Raw genomic sequence first — 24,845 nt, 5'->3', positions numbered from 1 at the left:
AAAAAGTATATAAACAGTGAATTTTGAAGTGATATATTCTTGAAAACTCAGAGATGTGGATTCGGACAGCAATTCAATTACCACACAACGTTGGTGTTTGTCTAAACAAGTAGGTAATTCGGCCCGGGATTTTTACGCGGGTGGTGGGAGAAAGACGGCAATAAAATCACTGACTAGCCCCTGTAAATGATGACAATACCTTCCGATCGCACGAGAAACAATACCGGGGCTTCAGCAACTCCTTCAGCACTAACGGAGCGAGCTAGAAAATCATGGCCACCAACAAAACTCAGCAAAGATTGTTCTTGCTCCGGCTTTAACTTCTGGATATTCAGCAGCGGTGCCACAACGGACCGAACGGCTTCGCTCGCATCTTTTCTCCGCCGCCATTACTGAACTACAACTCAAACTAGCGCACGACATCAACGTCATCGTTCTCAGCCAGTCCCTCTGTTCGCTGATTGGACCAGTAAAAATTTGTTCGGGGAAAACCTAAGACTATACCGCAGTTCCAGACGTACTGAAGGAAAATGAAAATTGAGCGGAAGTACGTAGGAGGGCGGAGCCAGGCTAGGCTAGTCAAATGCAACCTTTGTCCAAAACCGAAAGAACTATCGATGTCCCAAAATTAAAAAAAAAAAAACATCTGGCACTTTTTGCACATCCAATGACGTTTTTGTGTTGTGAACCTCTTGAATTCAAAGAGAATAAAATAATGACAACAATAAGAAAAGAACAAATGTGCATCTTGTCATGGCATTAGAGTTTACATACAGTTCTGTTGTGTCTAATATGAATAGACCCAAGCTATTCCCAGATATTGCCAGATAATCACTTTACCTCTACCATACTTTTAACAGACTTGGATCGTTTGAGATTCAGTCTGTCATCCTGATCTTGCATTCTCTTGAGCCTTCACTTTGCCAATTATATGGTATATTATTAGTAGCCTGGACAGCCCACAGTCATTATGCTAAGTCATATCTCCTTCTACTGGATGTAAAATGCTCTGTAGTAGCCTTCATTTTGGCATTTTAGAATGTTAAGTTCTACTTCTGTAGTTATTTTGGTGAAAGTAACTCAAAAGTAATACAGGAGTAATGTAGTGCATTACAATTCTGAGACAGTAATATTGTTAGGTAAAGAATTACTATTAAATAACAGTAACAAGTAATCTACAATGTATTACAGTTTGGAAGTCACTTGCACAACACTGGCCATGAGTGACATGCATGTTTTCTGAATGAGAATTTGTTGCCAGTGATTGGTGGAACAAGCTTATTTTGAGACATGTATGAAGTGTTTTGTTGGTCTGAGTTTTGGAGCTTAGATGTACTTGGCCAAATTTAATCTTGGTAATGCAGACTGTATGAAGAGTTTTACAAATGTGGTTTCAGTATTGAACAATTCTTGTTAGCAATTGAAAAAAAACCCTGTAATATCTAATAAAGCTAGGCTGGTTTAAAATACTGTACATTAGTTAAGTATGGTTAACAAGTAAAGGATAAACATAATGAAGAACTCACTATTTGTATATATATATTCATGCATTACCAATGTAGAGTTTATAAACTATGAATTAACTATAAACTAATGGATTGAAAATGATGTATAAGTGTTTTGTAACTGTATACTTATGAATAAGTGAAAAAGGACTCCCTGTCTTTATGAATATGTATGCAAGTGTGTGTTAGGGAATGTTTGTATATGTGTGTGTGTCTGCAGATCTTACCTTCTTTTTGTCCCTCATGGAGCCTTTCCCTCTCACCATGATCTTACATCCTGTCTCTGCCTCCAGCTGCTTGGCTGTGAGCCCCCGCGGGCCCAAGATCCGGCCCACAAAATTAAACTGCAACACACAAACACACACAGATCTCACTCACTGCATCCGGATGGAGCTGTATAAGACACATACTTTGGCATCTGACAAGTCGCTGTTTGCATCAACAACACTGCAGTGTAAAATAACCGATTATTTTGAAGCATTATTATGCAGGGAGCATTGCTCATCATATTCTGAAGTAAATTGTTAATAAAGCAATTCCTAACAAAGACACAAAAGAGTCAGCACATTTCACTCCGACACCGGCTCCTGGCTGCTTATCACACAGTACAAAAATTCTAATTACCACTTTTTTAAGCTCTTAATTGTCTCGCACCACAATATTTAGCTGTCCTCCAGAGAGAGATTATTAATGGTTGTTAACAGTTCTTCATTGAGTGTTCAATCTTTAAGTGTCTCGTCCCCTAGATACTGGGAATCAGCATCTCAGTGTAATTTTAGCTATTCCACCTTCAAAACGCAATTGAAAACGCATCTGTTTACTTAGGGTTATTGAAATGTTTATGCACTGTGCTCAGTGTTGAGTAAGTTACACTAAAAAAGTAATTAACTACTAGCTACTAATTACATCTTCAACAGTGTAATTAGATTACTGTATAGATACTCTGTCTAAAAAGTACTTGGGGTTGTCAAATAGCGCGCCTTGTTGGCAAATGCTATTCGCACTAGCTCCGCCTAACATTGCCTGGTTGGGCCAAACTAGATTACAAAAATAACAGATGTATTTCAATGTTTTCTGTGGTGTAGTCAGTAAAGCGTAAGGATTAAACATCTTGGTTTTGACGCGATCGACCCGGGTTTGAATCCACCTTTTGCAGAGCTCACTCTTCTCTCTTTTCTCATCACATATCACATCGGAAAGGCATTTACTTTCAATACAAATTAAGAAAATGTTCTAAAAGTGGAAATAAAGTGCCTAACGAAATGTTTAATAATAATAAAAGCAGTTATTGGGTAGGGTTAGGGGTCGGTGTAGGGAGGGCTTTTATTGTCCCATTAAGGCGGCATCCATTTAATAATTTTAAGAAATATAATAATTTGCACTCTATGTTATTACTGCATTCTGTTAATGTACAACAATACTGAGGTGCCAATAGTGTGTATCTGTCAAAATAAACTATAAATTGCATGTAATTACTATTTACACATATTGCAAAGAACTGCTACTTTTACATGGTGTAAATAGAATATATCACTATTTCACTTAGTAAATAGCATCTACAGCTTTTGCACTTAGTGTAAATATCATCTATTGCTAAGAAAATATTATATAGCCGCTGCCTTAATTCAAATACCTTAATGCATTAAAATAATTTAAAGATCCCTGTGGTGAAAATCAAGTTTTAATGTTGTTTATATGTCTATGTGGTGTTTTTAATATGCTTTCAGACAAACCATGAGCAAATTCATGTCAACACCATTGCTGAGTATTTTCTTCTTAAAACTGCAGTGAACCAATCGCTGGTGTTTCTGACGTCAAAGACTACCTTGTAACCAATCACGCCACGAGGGGGGCGGGCTTTAACATATCATTAACTATTCTCTGAAGCAGTGGAGTCTCAAGAGAAGCCAGGTTACCACTGTGAATTATGTATATTACGATGTTATGATGAACTATATGCCTTTCTCCACTGACGTTCTGATTCTGACTGATACTGAAGTCAGACTGAAATGGAGAATGGGAACATGGTTTGTGTAACATTAGCAACACATTATTAGCTGTTTGATAACGTAGTTAAGCAAAAGGGCAAAAGGATAACCGTTATGTCTCCAACATTGTAAAGAGCGATACCACAATGATACCACTACAGTAACTTGAGTAAAATTGAGCGAGTGGATCCCTGAGTGTGATTAGGTGGAATGCTTATATATCCAATGCTTATATCATTTGGTTATTTGGTGTCCTTTAGGGGTCTCCAAGTGTCCTTTTTGGGAAGACACATACATTTAACTTGAAAAAAGTTTGAAGAAAACACAGTTTTGTGAAAATCACCCTTTAATCTGTTAAACAAGATAAATTGTGTGTTTAATTTCACTATAAGTATGCGATTAACATTTATAGGGGGTGAATTCAGGTTGATTGAGACACTTTTTGCCATTGAGATTACTGGGAAAAGTGTTCCAGTCAACCTGAATATATATATATATATATATATATATATATATATATATATATATATATATATATATATATATATATATATATATATATATATATATATATATATATATATAGCAATATCACACGAGTAGGAGTGCGAAATGGCTCTATTGGAGCACGGCTGTGATTCGGCCGTAGACAATTTTCTTTACATTTAATGTTTTCCAAGCTGCTTTCCAAGTTTTTTTCAACAAAAACCACTTCATTATTACACATTAAACATAACTTGCCTCTAAGATAGTGAATTCAGACCTCTGTGTCTGTAGGCAGAGGCACTAAGCCCATAACTAAATATGTCTAGACTAAAATGAAATGAAATAGGCCTATATGAAATGTTAGATGGTTAATTTCCCTGGCCCTGGTTAATTTCTGACCCTGGTTAGTCCCAAAAGTGATCACAGACATGCAAGATGGTTTAAAGACAGAAATTCAGCAGAACTGTGCGAATGAAATTCCCTGGGAGGTACTTTATTCGAGGCGGCTGCCTAAGTGTTATCACAAAGCTCATCACCTGGGACTCCAACAATGAGCAGAGAGCAGCAGCCGATAGTCTCCCACATGTCAGCGCCTCCTCTGGGCCTTCACTGACAAGATAAGAGACGTCAATTGTTCATTTAATCGATCAGGTATCAGCACTGACCTGAAGGCTGTCGGTTAAAGGCTCGGGCCCGGGCTGTGCCCTGTCATGCAGGAGAACTGGCAGACAAATGTGGGTGATTTTGTGTTACAGACAATACCTACTCTTAACACACTAACGTTCCAAAGTTTGGGGTCAGTAAGATTTTATAATGTTTCTGAAATAAGTCTCTTATGCTCCCCAAAGCTGCATTTATTTGATCAAAAATATAGTAAAAACTGTAATATTGTGACGAGATCTGAAAAGCTGTCTCGCGTCATATTATCATGACGGAGTGTGAGGGTGAAGTTAGGATAGAATAGGCCAACACTACGTTTACATTACGCCTCCACTCTAGTTTAGTTTTTTATAGAAATAAAAACAATTTAATTCAGGTGGATAACAGTCGCTTCAATTCCATCAGCTCATCCAACATGAGCTGTTCGAGTCGTACATAGTGCGCAGCACTGATCACGTGACGAGAAGACATTGAGTGAGTGTTATGAGTGTGTGTCACGTGTTAGTGAAGCGGTCGCATCGAGTGTGTGTTACGAGTGTGCTTGTGGACAGGACCGTGGTGGAGGATTCGTTGCGCAGCAGAAGCGTCAGCACCACCGCTCCCTATTCACGGAGTATGCACGATCGTGAAATTGAAAGCGAAAGTAAACAGGAGCGCGCATTCAAACGTGATTTCAATAACTTGGCTCCCTGAGGCACGCGAATATCTCCAGTTATGAAAGCCATGTCGTTGTAACCATCTCTTAGCTCTGTATCATGCTTGACGAAAATGTTGGTCTCTATTTGCACATTGAATATTGAGTACTTTGATTATGGTTATTGTTTGCACTTAATATCTATGATCAATTTGTGGGAAGGAGTTCAGTTAGGAGGTCAAAAGAAGCTCATGTGCAGTTCTGAGGTCTGAAGAGACAATCATACAGGACAGAAGCCAGTCAGTTTTTAGCAAAACCTTTACAGTGCTTGTTGTCTTTTACTGCATATGATAATTCATACTCAGAAAGTAGAACTGAAATGACATTCATTTCAAGATGATGAGTTAAAACACTTCAAATTCACCTGGAAACAATTTTTCTAGTCATGTATTTCATCATTGAGGATTTCTTAAAAATACTATGTAAAAATCTTGTCTCGCTCTCGTGAGATAAGTGTATCGTCACACCCCTTATTAATACATTTTAAAATGTAATGTATTCCTGTGATCAAAGCTGAATTTTCAGCACCATTACTCCAGTCTTCAGTGTCACATGATCCTTCAAAAATCATTCTAATATAATGATTTGATGCTCAGTTATTTTGATAATCAACTTTTGACATTCTACTAGCTATAAATAACTTTGCAACTACACGTAAACTACTAATTCATATTTATGAGGTTTGCATGTTCCCATCTCTTCCTCTTCCTTAAGGGAACTCCACTCTAATACAGTCAGTGTGACGTGCGGCAGTGGTTTGTTTTGGAGCTGAAGCTCAATGCATGCAGCCTTGCATTCTGTAAAATCCCATTTTACACTACAGGCCTCCTGCTCTAATCAATAAGCCTTCGGGGTCTGCTTTATCAATGTGTTTGGTATTCCAGCGCTACGCTCTTTTCACATGACTGACTCCATGCATAATCGACTACTGGTAAAACACAGTCACTGAGTATGTGTTCGTGCATTTTTTTTTTATTTTGGCACCCTTCATCCCTGTCCAAGAGCCTTGCGGATATGAATGAAAAGAAGCAATTAAATTTTACTCGGAGGCACAAAGCACCAGGGCGTGCATTACATTTGTATGCGACGCATGTGCGCTCACCCTTCGAATAAAAGTCGTGTGTGTGTGTGTTTATTTCTGCATGTACATAAAAAAAATCAGCATCAAGCAAGGATCTAATATGAGATGACTGTCACTCCATCTTTTGTTATTAATAAACCTGTTAAAATAATACACATGGCATCTTTTAAATTAAAGTGTGTTTAATGACTAGGAACAAACAGTCAAGAAAAGCTGTCATTTCCAATGCTCAATCATGTATTAGTGACATGAATCCATATTATACCGCCGCTCTCTCTACACAGTTTACTTTTTACTGCCTTGAAAACAACGTCAATGTTGAAGGTGCAGTAAACGATTTCTGAGAAACGCTGCTAAAAGTGAATCGGACTGAGCAGCACAACACACTTGTAGCAAATCAGCAGTAGGAGGCGTGTCACTCATGATGGGGAGGAGAGAGAGTGAGCCAATCAGCAGTAGAGGGTTTGTCACTCATGATGGGGAGGAGAGAGAGTGAGCCAATCAGCAGTAGGGGGCGTGTCCGTTAATTATGGGGGAGGAGAGAGGAAGCCAATCAGCAGTAGGGGGCGTGTCCGTTAATTATGGGGGAGGAGAGAGGAAGCCAATCAGCAGTAGGGGGCGTGTCCGTTAATTATGGGGGAGGAGAGAGGAAGCCAATCAGCAGTAGGGGGCGGGTTCACTCATGATGGGGGAGGAGAGAGGAAGCCAATCAGCAGTAGAGGGTTTGTCACTCATGATGGGGAGGAGAGAGAGTGAGCCAATCAGCAGTAGAGGGTTTGTCACTCATGATGGGGAGGAGAGAGAGTGAGCCAATCAGCAGTAGAGGGTTTGTCACTCATGATGGGGAGGAGAGAGAGTGAGCCAATCAGCAGTAGGGGGCGTGTCCGTTAATTATGGGGGAGGAGAGAGTAAGCCAATCAGCAGTAGGGGGCGTGTCCGTTAATTATGGGGGAGGAGAGAGTAAGCCAATCAGCAGTAGGGGGCGTGTCCGTTAATTATGGGGGAGGAGAGAGGAAGCCAATCAGCAGTAGGGGGCGTGTCCGTTAATTATGGGGGAGGAGAGAGTAAGTCAATCAGCAGTAGGGGGCGTGTCCGTTAATTATGGGGGAGGAGAGAGGAAGCCAATCAGCAGTAGGGGGCGGGTTCACTCATGATGGGGGAGGAGAGAGGAAGCCAATCAGCAGTAGGGGGCGGGTTCACTCATGATGGGGGAGGAGAGAGTGAGCACGAAGGAGATTTGAAGAAAAACTGTAGAAAGAGAGATGGCTGAGAGACATTACAAAAGAGAAAAGGTCTGAGAAATATCACCATAAAAATAAGGGTTATGATCAGGCAAGAGCTTTAGGACCCGCATTAATATTAGAAAAGCTTGCCAGCTCTGGAGAGACCTAAGCGTGAAGGCCTGAAAACAGACGCAGAGCTTGTGTTGTTTCTGCTCCATACGTGAGTAACATTGGTTTTGCTATGTTTCACAGAATCAAGATATGCTGTTGTTGTAATAACTTTAGTAACAGGACAGTGTTGAGTGTCATTGTTCGTCTGAAGCTGCTGGAACAGTGTTTCTCAGAAAACACAAACCTTTACATTTTTATCCTGTTGCCCTGGAATAAAGAACTGCTCTTGGTCAATCTTCCAGTTGTGATGGTGTGGATTTAGTGTGTAATAGTAATGACATTTTTAACTATTTGGAAAAAAGTAAGACAAGCTTTGAACTTGCTAACACAGTATCTTAGCTAGTAGGCTATCAAATTTACACTTATGGAAAAATAATGGACTCTTTCGGCCCGAGACGGTAGGATAGGCTCCAGTATCCTGGCGATCCTACAGGGAATAAGTGGATGGATTGTTTCTGAATTACAATTCTCAATTACTAACCTGGTTTGGCTACCTAATAAAGTTATTCTCACATTATGTTGTACAAATCTTACAGTTAATTACATTTCTGATCTTTAAACTGCTGTAAGTGCCATTTGCATGATAACCAAATAGAATTTCTCAACTCGGTTGGTCTCTAAAATGGTAATGAGTGATGAGAGATTCTATGTTTAATTGTTCACATAAATAGCAAATTCATTTAAAATAGACTGTTCTATTCGAAGTACAAAGTTAGCATTTTGTCCTGATTTAATTTACATTTTAAAATAATACACTGAATAAAAAATAAATACAAAAAGTTACATGTCCTAGTCCTACACACAACTCTCACACAAGAAATGTCACAATGGAACATTCATTAAAAAATGTGACCTCCTCATCAGCCCATTGCTTTTTACTATTTCATTTTAAGATGCAGAGAAATTACCAGTGCCAGTCCCAGAAGAGGCAATAGACGCTGAGTCTCCCATAAAATATATCTAAAATGAATAATGAAACATGAATAATCACTTTACTTATTAATGTGCATGCAAAGCACAGAATTTATAAAAACAAATACAGCAACCCAGGTTATACTCACTGAACAATACCAGATTTGCTAACCAAATTATGCAATATAATTTGTCCATCCAAATTGTGGACACGAATAACCATTATAGTTAACCAAATAACCATCATTATTAAAGTGTGAAAAAATACTTTAGCATCAATTAAAAAAAAAAAAAAACTGATGAAGAGGGTCATAAGAGCAATATCACACCAGTAGCAGTGTGATATGGCTATATATCAGCACGGCTACGAGTGTGATATTGCGTTTATACAACAGTTTGACGGCACAAGTGTGTAAATAAACCAGAAACAAGTGTCTTTAAAATCTATTTTTGTGCAGAATTACTTCCTTCCTCCACAGATTCAGATCTCAAGTTGACAGTTTAACAGTCGAGCCAAAGCCTCTGTAACTGATTCTGAAACGTCACTTTAAAACTAGTAACAAAGGAGTCGCTTCATTGAAGCTTATTACATAATGTTGAGTAGGTTATTATGAGAGAGAGATCGAGAGAGATTACCTGCATCTAGATGATATTCTTCAGGTCAATCTTATAATCAAAATCACAAAATCAGTTTGAATGTCGGCAGAGGAAAGTGATATCTTTGGGTTTGTCCTTTTAACAGTTAAAGGGTTAGTTCACCCAAAAATGAAAATTCTGTCATTAATTACTCACCCTTATGTCGTTCGACACCCGTAAGACCTCCATTCATATTCGGAACACAAATGAAGATATTTTAGTTGAAAGCTGATGGCTGAGAAAGGCTTCAGATAGGCCTCCATTGGCATTCAGTACACTTATACTCCCAAGACCGATAAAAGGCACTTAAAATGTCGTTACAAAGTCCATCTCACCACAGTGACTTTACAATAATCTTACGATGCGACGACAATAGTTTTTGTGCGCAAAAAAAAATCAAAATAACACCTTTATCCAACTTGTTCTTGTCTTCCGTGTATGCCTCCACGACGCATGCGCGAGAATATGACGTAGCGCCGGGGTTCGGGAATCCATGAAATGCACACTTAAGCCCCATTTTGAGAACTACGCCGAGACCTAAAGCACGATCAATGTAGAATTCAACAGCTTAGACACGCGCGTCTTCCTCTGCTTGTAAACAAATCGCTTCTGGGTCATCTGTCCGAACGCCGGATCTGCGTCATATTCTCGCGCATGCGTCGTGGAGGCACACACGGAAGACAAGAACAAGTTGGATAAAGGTGTTATTTTGATTTTTTTTGCGCACAAAAACTATTGTCGTCGCATCGTAAGATTATTGTAGAGTCACTGTGGTGAGATGGACTTTGTAACAACGTTTTAAGAGCCTTTTATCGGTCTTGGGAGTATAAGTGTACTGAATGCCAATGGAGGCCTATCTGAAGCCTTTCTCAGCCATCAGCTTTCAACAAAAATATCTTCATTTGTGTTCCGAATATGAACGGAGGTCTTACGGGTCTCGAACGACATGAGGGTGAGTAATTAATGACAGAATTTTCATTTTTGGGTGAACTAACCCTTTAAGGGGATTTCAACATAAAAGTCTTTGCTATCACTGAAGACTTTGCTGCCATCTAATGGTGTAATAAAGTAGCTAACTTTCACTGAAGTGGAAATCACAATCACTAACGGACCCTTTGTCAATACCTAATATGGCATTTATTTATATAAAACATTACTTATTGATGAATAATATTTACAATATTAGTCATTATAAAAGTATGTACAATAGGAAATAAACACAAGCAAACAGTTCAGTCAAAAGTACAAAAGCTGCTTTATAATAGTAGCCTACTTCAGTTAAATAAAAATATAAAGTTGAAACTATGCCCATAGCCAAATCAGTTTGCTCTGGGCAGTGCGATATTGATGAAAAATGCGATATGCGATATCCTTTCCTAAATTATATTTAAAAAAATATATTTAAAAACAGAATGGTATCATTTGTGTGTTGTTTCACACTCTTTCTTGGAAAATAAAGCATCGGTTCTGGGAAAAGGAAGCATTGACAGTTCGAGTGTGTAACAAGACACGAAAAAAGAACGGCTCGTGCACACATTTCGGTGTGTGTGGCAGACAGAACGAGACTGCAAGGAGTTGTTTTTCGCAAGTTATTGTGTTTAATAACTCTTTTTAACGTCAAGCAAGTCACATAAGTAATAGTCGTGTGCACAGTCTATTCTCTGCTATATGCATCGACCTAAAACGTACACTTTTCACAATGTTGAAGTAGCCTATTCAAATCATTCAGATATTGTGTGCCCTTGCGATATGCATATTGCGATATGTACATTTGCGATATTTCGATAATTCCGATATATTGTGCAGCCCTAGAACTATGGAATTCCAAACCTGCCATTATTAAAAATAATTAAATACATAAATAAATATACAAATAAATGTAAAATATAAGCGCTTCCGTTTCAGAGTCCCTGTCTGTTGAAGATGTTGCTGATCATGTTTGTTAGCCCAGGACATTTTACAAATCCAGACCAGATGATGTTCTACGGCCATGTCCGGAATAAAGAGTAGCCATGTCATACAGTAAGATTTAAGATTTTGACCATATATACCTATCGAAGTCACAGACAGTATGAACGTCAGTAAGCTATACTTGTTGTATGTCGACCACAGGGTGTCACTGCGGCCTCAACCCTTCGCCCACGCCTACTCTGAGCTCGATTGCTATGTCTGAGGTAAACCACGCCCTCCTCATTTCCCAACGCAGGAAGAAATGTAGGAAGAAATAAATGTAGAAATAAATAAATGTAGAAATACATAAATGTAGAAATAAATAAATGTAAAAATAAATAAATGTAGAAATAAATAAATGTAGAAATACATAAATGTAGAAATAAATACATGTAAAAATAAATAAATGTAGAAATAAATAAATGTAGAAATGAATAAATGTGGAAATAAATAAAATAATAAATAAATAAATATGGAAAAAAATATTTTTTTTGGCTTTTCTATGTATATTTATTTATATATTTATTTATGTACCTACATTCTTGCCTAAAAAACTACATTCCGTGACACAATAGCAATAGTATTTGAAAAATATTGGTGGATTTGCTCGACCGCTTTAAAGACACCGCACGCGGAGGGATACAAGCGGTGAAGCGGTTCCAGTGCTGATACTGGGAGAATATCGCATGACTGGAAAAGGCTCTCAGCCAATCAGATTCGAGAACCTGGAATAACTGTTGTATAAATATAAATATGCCATAACAAAGGAGGATGATATTCCGCCTCAAATTGGTAAGTAGAAGTTAATAGTTTTGGGGGGAAAAAATAAAATAAAAAGATAAAAAGTTACGCTTTATTTCGGTGGTTCGCTTTAGACCTTTTTCTATCTATAAGTAACTTTGCAACTACATGTTGTATTAGTAGACTGTAGTGGAGTGTTAGTATGTTAGGGTTCGGGTTTGTACAATAAGTTGACATGAAGTTGCAAAGTTACCTAAAGTTAGTAGGATGTCTAAAGTGGACCATCGAAATAAAGTGTTACCAAAGATAAAAATAAAATATAATACACTCCTTATTGGTTACTCAATTTTTATATGACCGGAAAACACCCTCAAGGACGGCCACAGGAAATAACAAGCCCTTTCACAAGCCAAGCCACCGCAAAGGTCAGAGCTGCTGTCACTGTGTGATGGAAAACTGCTCGGTATATCAAATCAAAGTCTTTTCTTCAGGCCTGCACAGGCGAATTTCTAAGGTGCCCTTGGAGATTGAGTAATCAGTGCGAGAGACTCCAGAAGGATCGGCTTCTCTCCGAAAGCAGCAGGCGCAAATTATACATCCGCGGTCTCCCTGCTGAATTCACACATCTGCCGGGATTACACACACCGCTCTCTGTAGCGTATCACAGACGGTCGGATGACCTCCGCTCTCTCCGTCTGGATTATGTGACGCCCGGGCCCTGGTGAGAGCACTCGAACACATACGGACGGACCTGAAAAAACTCGCCTTTATTCGGCTGTTGGGTTTCAGAGATGTTCCCCTGATGGGAAAAATCTGTTGCAGTGTCCTTCACATACAGTGATTTGCGCTTGGATTAAACATTCAACTATAGAATCTATTTTTAAAGATGAAGCTAATCGTAAAGACGTTAAACAGTATTTGCAACACATTTCATTGCTGACATATGACACTGTATATTGAAATGCAAATGCAAAAAAACCCTGGATTATTATAAGAAATATTTCTTGAGCAGCAAATCCTCATATTAGAAAGATTTCTGAAGGATCACGTGATACTGAAGACTGAAGTAATGATGCTTTGATCACAGGAATAAATAAAATTTTAAAACATATTAAAATAGGAAACATCTAATTTAAATTATAATACAAAATTTCACAATGTTAGCGTTTTTACTGTATTTTGATCAAATAAGTGCAATCTTGGTAAGCATAAAAGGCTTCTTTCAAAAATATTACCAACCCCAAACTTCTGAATAGTAGTGTTGCGTTCATCATTTTACATACACCTTACAGAATCTGCAAAATGTTTATCATGTTAACAAAATATGAGAGATCATATGAGATGTTGGTTACGTCATTTGCAATGCTTTATGGAAGTGAATGGTCGCTTCTGAGCTCTTTTGTTGTTATTCTCATTTAAATAGTAACCGCGACTTCTCTGATTGGTGGATCTCTCTTGAGGATTACAGTAGTGTAGTTCTTTAAAGGGAATTCTGGAATTAGCTTTTTAAAAAAAAATGTAAACACTAATTAAAAACAGAGGGTGTTGATTTTATTTACTCTTTTCCCACTAAAGTTTTTATTTTTATTTTTTTTAAGTTGCCAGCCAGCGCCAGAATTTTTGATAATTTTCACAAAACATTCATGGCCCCCAGATGAATGAATATATTGCATCTAAAGAAAGAACAGCCTCTGCTTTAAAAAACAAACAAACAAAAAACACTTTTTTGTTTACAATGTATTTTAATGTGTCTTTGTTATACTGTAATTATACATTTAGTAATATTAAGTAACTACATGTACTTACTATAGGATTAGGGTTTGGTTTAGAGTTTAGAACATGTATTTATCCATAATTTATAGTTATTAATTTAGTAACTGCATGTAACGTAACAATGACACATCAAAATAAAGTGTTATTTTTTTCCCTATAGCTTCATAAATTAACATTTGAATGTTGCTTCTTTTCAACATTTTGAACAAAAAGCTGAGAAAATCAAATTTTTGTCAAAGACTACATCCAGATCAGATTTTGAACGATGATCAAACACAGATGGAGTAGATCGAGTCCATCAACACCCCCAAAGCTTCACAGTCCTATAGCTCGTCCTGAGGCGACATTTCATTCAGTAACATTAAGGCCTGTTCACACCGGGACGATTTTCGCACGAGTTTATCGCCGACGTTTAACGCCTCGGGACTAAACAATGGGCGCCAATGTGAGTGTTCACACCGACGCGCAAAACGCCAGGCGTAAAAGCGTAATTTTTAAAAAAACGCCTCGGGTTCGTTTTTTTATTTTGACGCGGCACGTAAAAAACTGGCCGACCAATGAGATCGGCGCTTTTGTTCACGTGCCTGGAGCTGCTGAAGTGACAGTAAAACACGACTTGGTGGCGCTCAAGCACAAAACGCTCTTGCCGAGCACACATTGATACGACGAAGAAGTAGTAAGTAGACAAAGAAGAAGATGAACTGCTAATGCTGCTTGCCAGTTAGCAAAAAGTGTGTGAATGGTTTTGTCCATATACATAATATGTCTATGGTTTTGGCAAGCACGTAAATACTGTCTCTCTTCTCCTTCTGTGTGACAAGCGAGTGTCAGAGGCTTAAAGTGCCGCAGCACCATCTTGTGTACCGGGAGCGCATCGACTGAATGTGCACGTTCACTCGGCGCAGCGCCAGTGAAAATCGCTTGGGTGTGAACACTCAAGACGCGCCGAAAAACGGCACGAAAAACGCTGGCGATAAGCGCGCGCGATATTCGTCCCGGTGTGTAAGGGCCTTTAGGCAGTTTTGATTTATATGCTGTTTAATGTTTGATGATCACGTTATTTTACACATATAAGCAATGCTTCTATTGGTTGTTTCTGCTTCTCTTTTTCCTGTGTTTTGATCAGGAGATTCAGTACTCTTTCAGAAGATCAGCGCGGATTGCTGAAAAATTCTGTCAATGGTGGGGAAAGAGTTAGTTATTTCCCCTCAAAAAAGTTGGGTTGTACTTTATTTTACAGTACATGCACTTACGTGTACTTACCTAAGAAAGTGCTGGATAATATAAGTCACCTTTATTTATATAGCGCTTTTTACAATGTCGATTGTTTCAAAGGACAATAATGCAACAGAATTTGATTCGGCTGTACAGCCGCTCTGGAGAAAACAGAGATGTCATCCAGCTCAGTTCAGTAATCATATAGTGTCAATGCAGGCGGATCAGTAATATAGTTAAATATTTAGTGTCCCCTACAATATAAGGTAACTACATGGGTTAAGGGTAGGTTCAGGGTTGGTACCTAGTTATTACTTATAGTATGAACATGGAACAATAACAGCATGTAAAATAAAGTGCTACCAAAAGTTGTTTCGGAGGAAGAGAAAGTATACACGGATGAATCACACTGAATAAGTTCAGGGACTTTTATTAATAAAGTAAACAGGGTCAATTTGGTTTTCATGTCGACTGTAGGACAAATGTTTGATTCTGAAAGCCATTTGACAAACATCGCTGGTGTATAGCCCAAAAAAGCAGCCGCACAAAGACTCCATGTATTCTCACGCACACCAAAAGCGTAAGTGACAGCAGTGTCTCGCCTACCTGAATGGATGCAACACTTCCCCACCTCTCAGCTCACCGGCTGTCACCCCAAGCTCTCCTATCTAACACACACAATCTCACTCTCTTGTACCTGCGCCTTTTGTGTGGGCCAACTCCTGCTGCGCATCTCACAAAAGCTCCTTTGATGCTTTGATGAATGTCTGCATGCAAGTGTGTGAAGAGGGCTGTGCGAGTGTCTTGGTGTGTTCTTGTAGACAGTGACGAGAAGAAAAGATGAATTAAATTTTCATCTTCCTCGCTGTCAGGTGGTGTCGGGGCAATGGATGGAGGCCGATGTGCGTACATGAATAGGTTAGCGTGAGATGTGTCTGTTTGCGTGAGAAACGCTGCTGGTGTGACGCTGTTCGGAAGCAAGCGCAAAATATACTGCAGCATCAATGATTCCATTAAAAACTTTAACTCTTTCACCGCCAGCGTTTTTCAAAAAAAGTTGCCAGCCTCTGCCAGCGTTTTTGATCGTTTTCAGAAAAGTTTCATGGCCCCCAGAATATTTTGTTGCATGAATATCTGAACATGCAATATATCAAAAGAAAGAACAGACCCTCTGTTTTATTCTACTGTAGCTTCATGCATTCTTTTGTTATCAACACTTGTGGGTTTCATAAAAAAGCAACATTTTGAGCAAAATTCTGAGAAAAATTTGTTTTTTTTTTGTCAAAGACTGGGATAAAGGGGGATGATCAAAACACAGATGGAGTAGATCGAGTCCATCAACACCCCCAAAGCTTCACAGTCCTGTAGCTCGTCCTGGGGCGACATTTCATTCAGTAACATTAGATAGTTTTGATTTATATGATGTTTAATGTTAGATGATCGCATTATTTTACATATGCATATGATTACATATGATATTGCTTGTTTCTGCTTCTTCTTCACGTGTGTTTTGATCAGGAGATTCAGTACTCTTTCAGAAGATGTCATAGATCCCCCTACCGTATAACAGTGAAAACACAGAACACCGGACATTTCCGTCAATGGCGGGGAAAGAGTTAATGTCCATTTGAGTTATTTACGCTCTTAAGTTGGATTCACATGCTAAACAGTGCCTAAATAAAACAAAAAATAAAATGAGTTGGAGTATTTCTGTGTCAAATACATTTTCGAGTATGGCCCTGTATGATGTCATAAAGAGCAGAATTGCTTGTATTTATATTTATGCATTTGGCAGACGCTTTTATCCAAAGCGACTTACAGTGCCCTTATTACAGGGACAATCCCCCTGGAGCAACATGGAGTAAAGTGCCTTGCTCAAAGACACACTGGGATCGAACCAGCAACCTTCTGTGTGTCAGTTCCATGGTTTAACCCACTGGACCACCATCTCACATGGTGCTTGTATGAGCACTTCTCCAGGATAAGCGCACACACACATCAACCAGAGCGAGAGCAAGAGCCGCCCATCAACGAGCTTCGTTCGGTGTTACAGAAGCTGTCGGCAGCGCTGACATTTTTTTTTCACAAAATCAATGTTACTAAAGAAGTGTGTTTCTGGGTGTGAGGGAAAGATAACCTTGTTCAGCTTCCCAAATAACCCAGTGTTAAGGAAACAGTGGATGCTGTTTGCAGTTTTTTTTCCCGGAGTTCTGTAAGTGTGTTTGTGTGTTCCCGGTCATGAGTGGGAACCACAGGCGGTGAGTGAAACTGCATCAAATGTGTGTGTTTTGTTGGCAATTGCGAACGTATAGTGAATCAGAAGTGATCCAGGGATAATGCCATGATGTTTTTTGTGTGTGTGTGTGTGTGTGTGTGTGTGTGTGTGTGTGTGTGTGTGTGTGTGTGTGTGTGTGTGTGTGTGTGTGTGTGTGTGTGTGTGTGTGTGTGTGTGTGTGTGTGTGTGTGTGTGTGTGTGTGTGTGTGTGTGTGTGTGTGTGTGTGTGTAACTCATTAGCGAGTTTGGCTGCTTTTGGAAAGAATCGGTACAGCATATCTGTTTTTTATAAATCTGATAAAACTAAAGACTCTTGGGAGATATGAAGGATGCAATACTACTCTATAGGTGCTCAAGATTAACACGAAAGTGGCAGAAACCGTGTGTTATGTACTCTTTAAGAATATATTAGTATACGCTCTTAAAAATAAAGGTACTTGATTACCATCTATGGCTCCATGAAAAAACTTTTAAAATCCATGAAACCTTTCAAATGCACAAAACATTCTTTTTTTGTTGTTGATGATTACAAAGTTCTTTACGCCAAGAAAAAAATTGTTATTTTAAGAATTTTTCACTGCAAGGTTCTTTGGGAACCCAAAAGATGGTTCTGTGGCATTGCTGTGAAAACCCTCTCTTGCAACCTGAATCGGCCTCCCTCCATTGCCCCTACATCACCTGACAGCGAGGAAGATGAACATTTAAGTCAGCTTTTCTTTTCATCACTGTTTACAAGAACAGACCAAGACACTCGCACAGCCTCCTTGCATGCCGACATTCATGTGTGTGTGAGCATTTAACCTTTTCTGTGGGTCTGTTTAGTGATCGGGGTGGCAGCTGCGTCCTCCTTTGGGTTCTCAACATTCCCACACAACCCTTCTAAGCACATGTAGGAGCACGGGACCATCGTTTGGCAAAACAATGATAGGGGACCGTCTCTCTAGAGCAGCCTTGTGTTAAAAGGATAAATCTACCCAACTGACATTCATTCTTGTATGTCTTGTGACCAACCACAATGGTTTTTATTGAATAACGGCTTAAATTTTGGTCTGTTACTCACACAAATCCATCAAATGCCTTAAGAAGACTTGGAATATAGCACATGAGCCATAGAGACTATTTTTACGATACTTTCATGCTGTTTCTTTGGTCTTTCTGGAGACCCTGGTCACTCGAGGCTTTCAAAAAAGAGCAGCTTGAACCTACTTCAAATTATTTTCTTTTGAGTGTTCTGTTGACTATAAGCAACTTTGCAACTACATGTCAACTACCTCTCATTAGAGTATCAGTAGACTGTCTGCTTAATATCTGCTAACTCTTCATTGTGATGGTCCTCCAACAGACATTCTTCTGACTATAAGTAACTACATGTCAACTTATTCCAACCCTAACCCTACCAGTCTTCTAATACACTACTAATGAGAGTTAGTGAACATGTAGGTGCAAAATTACTTATAGTCAAAAGAATGCGTTAAACCTAAATAAATAATGACTGAAGAAATTAACTACTCACCCTCATGTCTTTCCAAACCCCTAAGACCTTTGTTAATGTTCAAAACACAATTAAAGATAATAAAATCTCCCAAATATTACCAAACCATTGCTGCTTCAAAAAGTTCATAAATTATGAATTATGAATCGAAACTTACTTTAGGCTTTTATTCACACATAAACAAATATCACTGCACATGCATAGAGCTTATCAAATATGGCAAAGGTGAAGCATAAAGGTGAACCAATGAGGTTTGTTCAAATGTGTCAAGCAAAAATTGGATTATTTTATAAAACCTTTTTGAAGTGTGGTTTGGTTGCATGGACTTTCAATGGAGGGACAGAAATCTCTCAGGTTTCATTAAAAAGTCTTCATTTGTGTTTCAAACAGGAAAGTCTTGGGCTTGGAACGATACTAGGGTGAGTAAATAATGACAGGTTTTATCAAGTTTGGGTGAACAAACCCTTTAAGAGCACAATAGTGATATTTCATGGATTTTCCCATATGGAGTTTGAAGATACATCATGTCCATTAGGTTAATATCTCATAATAAGCTTGTTAATATCTCAATTCTTTCTCCTAGAAGCCAATGAGATGAAACCTTCAATAGAGTCTTCTGATTTCTCTCCGTAGAAAAAGAGCCCGTTAATCTTATAGGTTTCTCCTGTAGAGTCCAATCTCAACAATGTCTTAAACTGTGCTCGGAGTTGATGCAAAAAAGTGTGTAATCAAGGGCCAGTTGTTCAAAAAGTTTCATCTGGATTAGAATGATCTGGATTTGGAAATCTCATGTTTTGCTCTCCAGGATCAGGTAATCCATCTTACTTTTGTGTTGGTTTTGCAAAGCAAAATTGGATTGGATCACCCTGATCCAGATACACACTTTTTCAGATGACCAAATCTGGATTACTAGTGCTCTACTACGGAGCCCCTAAAGGGACATGGTGATGGAAATATGAGATGGGGAAAAAAACACTTCAATGCTTTTGTGTTCTCTCAGAAAAGTTTTGCGTAGCATTCACCCGAGAAACTGTATTCGCTCACAAAGAACTTTTGACTCAGTCATCTCTTACTGTGCCAATATAGTTTACAAACAGTGATAAAAACACTTTAAATGAAATATAATATATTTGTTTAATATTTACAGCTGTTTGGGGATAATTTTACTAAAAAGTTTTGAACAACAGAAAAACTGATGATTTCATCCAGATCAAAACCAAGATTGTATTTTGTGATTAATCAGAATCCTTTTTTTCTTTTGAACAACCAATTTTTAAGATTTGATCCAATCCGATAGGCAGAATCCGATCAGAATACTATTGAACAACTCGCCCTCACAAGATCAGATCCAAATCTGAGCCATGTGACCCCCATTCATTTGACTGACGGCTCTGTATTCTGTCAACAGTTTTAATACATTTGACTAAGTTGACGTTTGAAACTGAGAACTCCAAGTCTCTTGAGAAATAGTAACTTCAGAGCAATAAAAACATCCTCTAGGTTCAGTTAGCAGCCCAAACCACTACAGCAGACCGCAATCCACACCACTTCTAAACTTAAAGGGGTCCTATAATGCCCCTTTATACAAGATGTAAAATAAGTCTCTCATGTCCCCAGAGTGTGTATGTCGTTTTAGCTCAAAATACCCACAGATCATTTTTATTTTATTTTTGAGGGTGAGCAAAAACGTGCCGATTTTGTGTGTGTCCCTTTAAGTGCAAATGAGCTGCTGTTCCGGCCCCCTTTCTAGAAGAGGGCGGAGCTTCCAGAGCTTGTGTTAGCAGCTCCGATTACCTCATGCAGACACACACTGAAAATGTAAAAAACTGTTCAGCCTTTTATGTTCAAACCAGAGTCAGACAATGATGGAGAGACTCAAGAAGAATAGAAAATATTTCTGAATAGTTAGTTGATGAATTTATGTGGCTGATGTGGAGTTAACCATCTTCAAGTCATTGATTAGCACATTCTGTCATAATAATCTATAAATCGCTCGTGTGGGAACTGTTGTAAGATCCTTTAGAGCCAGAGGTATAGTTTCGTTTAATTACGGTTATAACTTATGTTGTCATCTTGCTTTTATGACATGCTATTGCATTTGTGTTCATACTGTATTGCAATAAATGAGAAAAGACGAATGCGACAGCTTGAGCAACTCCTAAATGTGCTCGACTACAACAACTCTTCCTCTTCTCAACAAGTTCTTTGTTGTGTGTTCCCGGGGGCGGGGTTTATGTAAATGTGATGGTCAGTGATGTCACCAACCCGTGAAGCAGCTCGTTGTAGTCCCTACCAGCCGTTTGTTGTAGTCCTTAAAAAGCGATTTCTTTAAAAGAAAAGATATCACTTTGCTTTGAACGTTGTAACAGATGTTATTTATGCTCAAACAGCAACACTAACTGAAGTTAAAAAAAGTGAAATCATAATCAACCACCCCTTTAAAACATCAACTGACAGATTGTTTGACTGGTTGCCATAATCATATCACTGGGCTTTTGCTAATGTAAAGTTCCCTCCTTGTGGAAGTGCATGAAAAGGCTTGAAACGGATAAAGACAGCCTGACTTATCGGCATCATCGGCGTACACCTTACCTCAGCTCTTTAACGCTCCCGCACCCGTAACAAAAGCCACATAAAAAAGCACTGGGCTTTAATGGAATCTCTAATATCTGCTGTTCAAGGCTGGGGCCTATTTACTCATTCTGCACAGTGGAGATTAAGTGTGTTTTCCATCAACTACAATAAAATAGGCAGCGGGGACGTAATTAGGGCCGTTTAAGACAGAGCGCATGCGGGTCTGCCAGAGACTGGGAGTGATGGCATTATCTTATGAAGATAAACGAGTCGGCTCTGGTAATAGGCAAATTAATTATTGCATGGCTTCTAATAGCACTGCGCTCTGATTCCCTGCTGCAGGATGTCTTTTGTTTTCATTATTGTGCAGGACAAGGGGAGGGGAAGAAGGGCACATCTCTTCTCAGAGAGGTGAGGGACTCGTGGAGAGGAAAGGAGACGTCTAACCGCGTGTACGCCTCCATATCTACAACACTTGATCTCAAATGTTTTATCACGGCTTCCTGTGCTGATGATCCGTGAGTGGTATTGATTGGTCGATTCCCTTGTGGTTGTCTAATTTCACTCTGTGAGTGTGTGTGTGTTAGGTTTGCGCTCACTCGGGACGTGAAGTCCAAATTACTTAGACGTTGCAGGATTAAAAGTATTTTGAGCGGATATGAAAATTCTGTCATCGTTTAGTCGCCCTTATGTCGTTATGACTTTCTTTCTTCTGCAGAACACAAAAGCTAGAAGCTCTTTTCCATGCAATTACAATGAATGAAACGGCACCATAAAAGCCATAAAGGTATTATAACAGTAGTTCATATGACTAGTGGGCTATTTACCAAGTCTCCTGAAGCCAAACAATAGCGTTGTGTGAGAAACAGATTGAAATGTACACCATTACTCACTTTAGCTAGACGAAAGACACTTATAAGAAGGAGACGTAAAGGGTTAGTTCACCCGAAAATGAAAATGACCCCATCATTTACTCACCCTGAAGCCAGGGTGTATATGTAGGTGTATATGACTTACGACACAATCAGAGTTAAATTAAAAATATGTCCTGGCTCTTCCAAGCTTTATAAAAAGTGCATCCATCCATTATAAAAGTGCTCCACATGGCTCCAGGGGGTTAATAAAGGCCCTTTTTTCTTACACAAACTCATGGCTTCGCTTCAGAAGGCCTTTATTAACCCTTCAGAAGGCCTTTATTAACCCCCGGAGCCGTGTGGAGTACATTTATAATGGATGAATGCACTTTTTGGGGCTTCAAATTGTAGGCTGCCATTCACTGCCATTATAAAGCTTGGAAGAGGCAGGACATTTTTTAATATAACTCCGATTGTATTCGTCTGAAAGAAGAAAAACATATACATGACTTGATGGTTTGAGGGTGAGTAAATTATGGGGTAATTTTCATTTTTGGGTGAACTGTCCCTTTAAGTCTACATTTGCACTCCACTAACTCTCTAGGTCTTGGAAAAACTTGCCGATTATGAAATATTACAAAATATATTATAACATACATCAGTGATTTCTACCCAAGGGTAAGTGTACCTCAAGGCTGTGCTACTTTAACATATAAAATAGAACAAAAATCCTTATTTTTGAATGGAAAGTAAAGTATTATCGTTTATTATTATATTATATATTCTAACTCTTTGTATGTTGTTCATGTTGGTCCCATATGGTTTTTAATACCATTTTTCAACAAAACATTTAATGACAAAAATATCATGTGTTGTAGCCAAGTAACAATTAGTAAAGTAAAATTATTAGATACACGCTATTTATACTAATGAACAAAACCAAAAGTTTCACCATTTTTGTTTTGTTTTCATTTCAAGAAATAATTAGTCTTTTTTTCATTATGATATCATGGCAGTTGTAACACCCTCAATTTTAAGTCATAAATTAAAAACAAATTCATCACAGAAATTGCATTCAAGTTATTTTCAAGTATGACTTTGATGTATTTTATTGTATAATTTAATAAATTAATAAATCAAATTGTGATGAGATTCATGGTAAAATATGTGTGTACATAAAGACACTTATCTCTACAACATTCAGTCCTATTTTCTTCCAATGTGAATTTGGGGCCTGTTGCACCAGCTGTACGTAAATGGGCACTAAGTTGTAACTTGTGCACTACTAAAGGTTTTTGTGTTGCACCATTAAACTTGAAATGTAACTCTACGGATAAACTAAATAATAAGGAAGACTCCGACCAACAGCTGAAATAAAACAGCAGATTGATTGAATCACATAAATAACCTCACATTCTGCCTGAAACAGTTGTTTTTGCTGAAGCAGTCGTCTGGCGGTTTTCTCAGTAAATTACTGTGTTTGTTAAACGCTCCACCTGGGTTTTATTTATAATAAATTTGCCGTTAGGTCTTTCTCTGAGGAAATTTCTATATGATATTTTCAGCGCAGAACTGTCAAAACTTGTAAAAGACAAACAAGCTCAGGTGTCTCATTAAAGCAACTTGATGAGATTTTCACCCACAGTATTAACGCTTCAAAGCCTGCATATGTTTTTGTTGAGTATCATATTGGATACATCAGGCTTTTATGGCTCATATAGTGTTATATTAGGGGAGAACTGGCACTGGAACTCTATTCTGTCAACTGATGGAGTTTTGGTTGCTTGCCACTGTCACCTCTGTAGCCTTTGGCGTTTGGCTTGCTCAGTTGGGGACACTAAATATTCAACTATATTACTGATCAGCTCATTTCAATTATCATAAAGTCATAATTAAGAGATAAAAAGTCAAAAATATGATTTTAAAAGTCATAATAGTGAGATAAAAAGTCGAAAATACGACATGCTAAGTCATAATTATAAGATAAAATGTTGAAAATATGATTCTAAAAGTCCTTATTGTTAGATAAAAAGTAAAAAATATGACATGCTAAGTCATTGTGAGATGAACAGTTGAAATTAGGACTTTAAAAATTCTGAGATCAAAATTCTACATTTTGGATTTAAAGTCAAAATTATGACATACAAATCTAAATTATTAGAAGTCCTAATTATGAGATAAAAAAGCTGCAATTAGATTTAAAAAAAAGTCTAAATTATGACCAAAACACAAACTAAGACATTTAAGAGATGAAATCATGCTTTTTTTTATGTGTTTTTAATTTTTTGACTTATATAATAATAATATTATATAATATATATAAATTATATAATATTATAAAAAAAACTAAAGTAAATTATATATTAGTACTCAATTCAAACTTGTAGAAATTAAAGTTTAACTATCAACGTAATAAAATTAAGTAAAACCTACTCAACATTTCTGATACTGGTGCACCGGAGCGTGAATAATTTTTCCAACAGTATTTACACTGTTTTATCATTGCTTTTGTTGTTAGGTTTAGTAACTTGCCATTTTGACATCTGGAGTTCATTTTCTACTCAAAATGACATCGATCCATCGAATGTTACCGTCATTGTGTGTACCAAGTATTG

General features: G+C 38.1%; 1 protein-coding gene across 4 annotated transcripts in view; it reads right to left on the bottom strand.

The window, feature by feature from the left end:
- Nucleotides 1-24,845, bottom strand: part of qkib (QKI, KH domain containing, RNA binding b) — a 154,964-nt gene that overhangs the window by 68,041 nt on the left and 62,078 nt on the right. For all 4 annotated transcript variants that reach the window (XM_079842899.1, XM_079842897.1, XM_079842898.1 and 1 more), the window contains exon 3: nt 1,733-1,849. In XM_079842899.1, coding sequence (XP_079699025.1) covers nt 1,733-1,849 — 117 coding nt within the window. The remainder of the gene's footprint in view (nt 1-1,732; nt 1,850-24,845) is intronic.

Source organism: Gobio gobio (genome assembly GCF_949357685.1).
Source record: "Gobio gobio genome assembly, chromosome: 18".
In the NCBI taxonomy this organism is placed as follows: domain Eukaryota; kingdom Metazoa; phylum Chordata; class Actinopteri; order Cypriniformes; family Gobionidae; genus Gobio; species Gobio gobio.
This window is presented reverse-complemented; position numbering and strand designations above follow the sequence as displayed.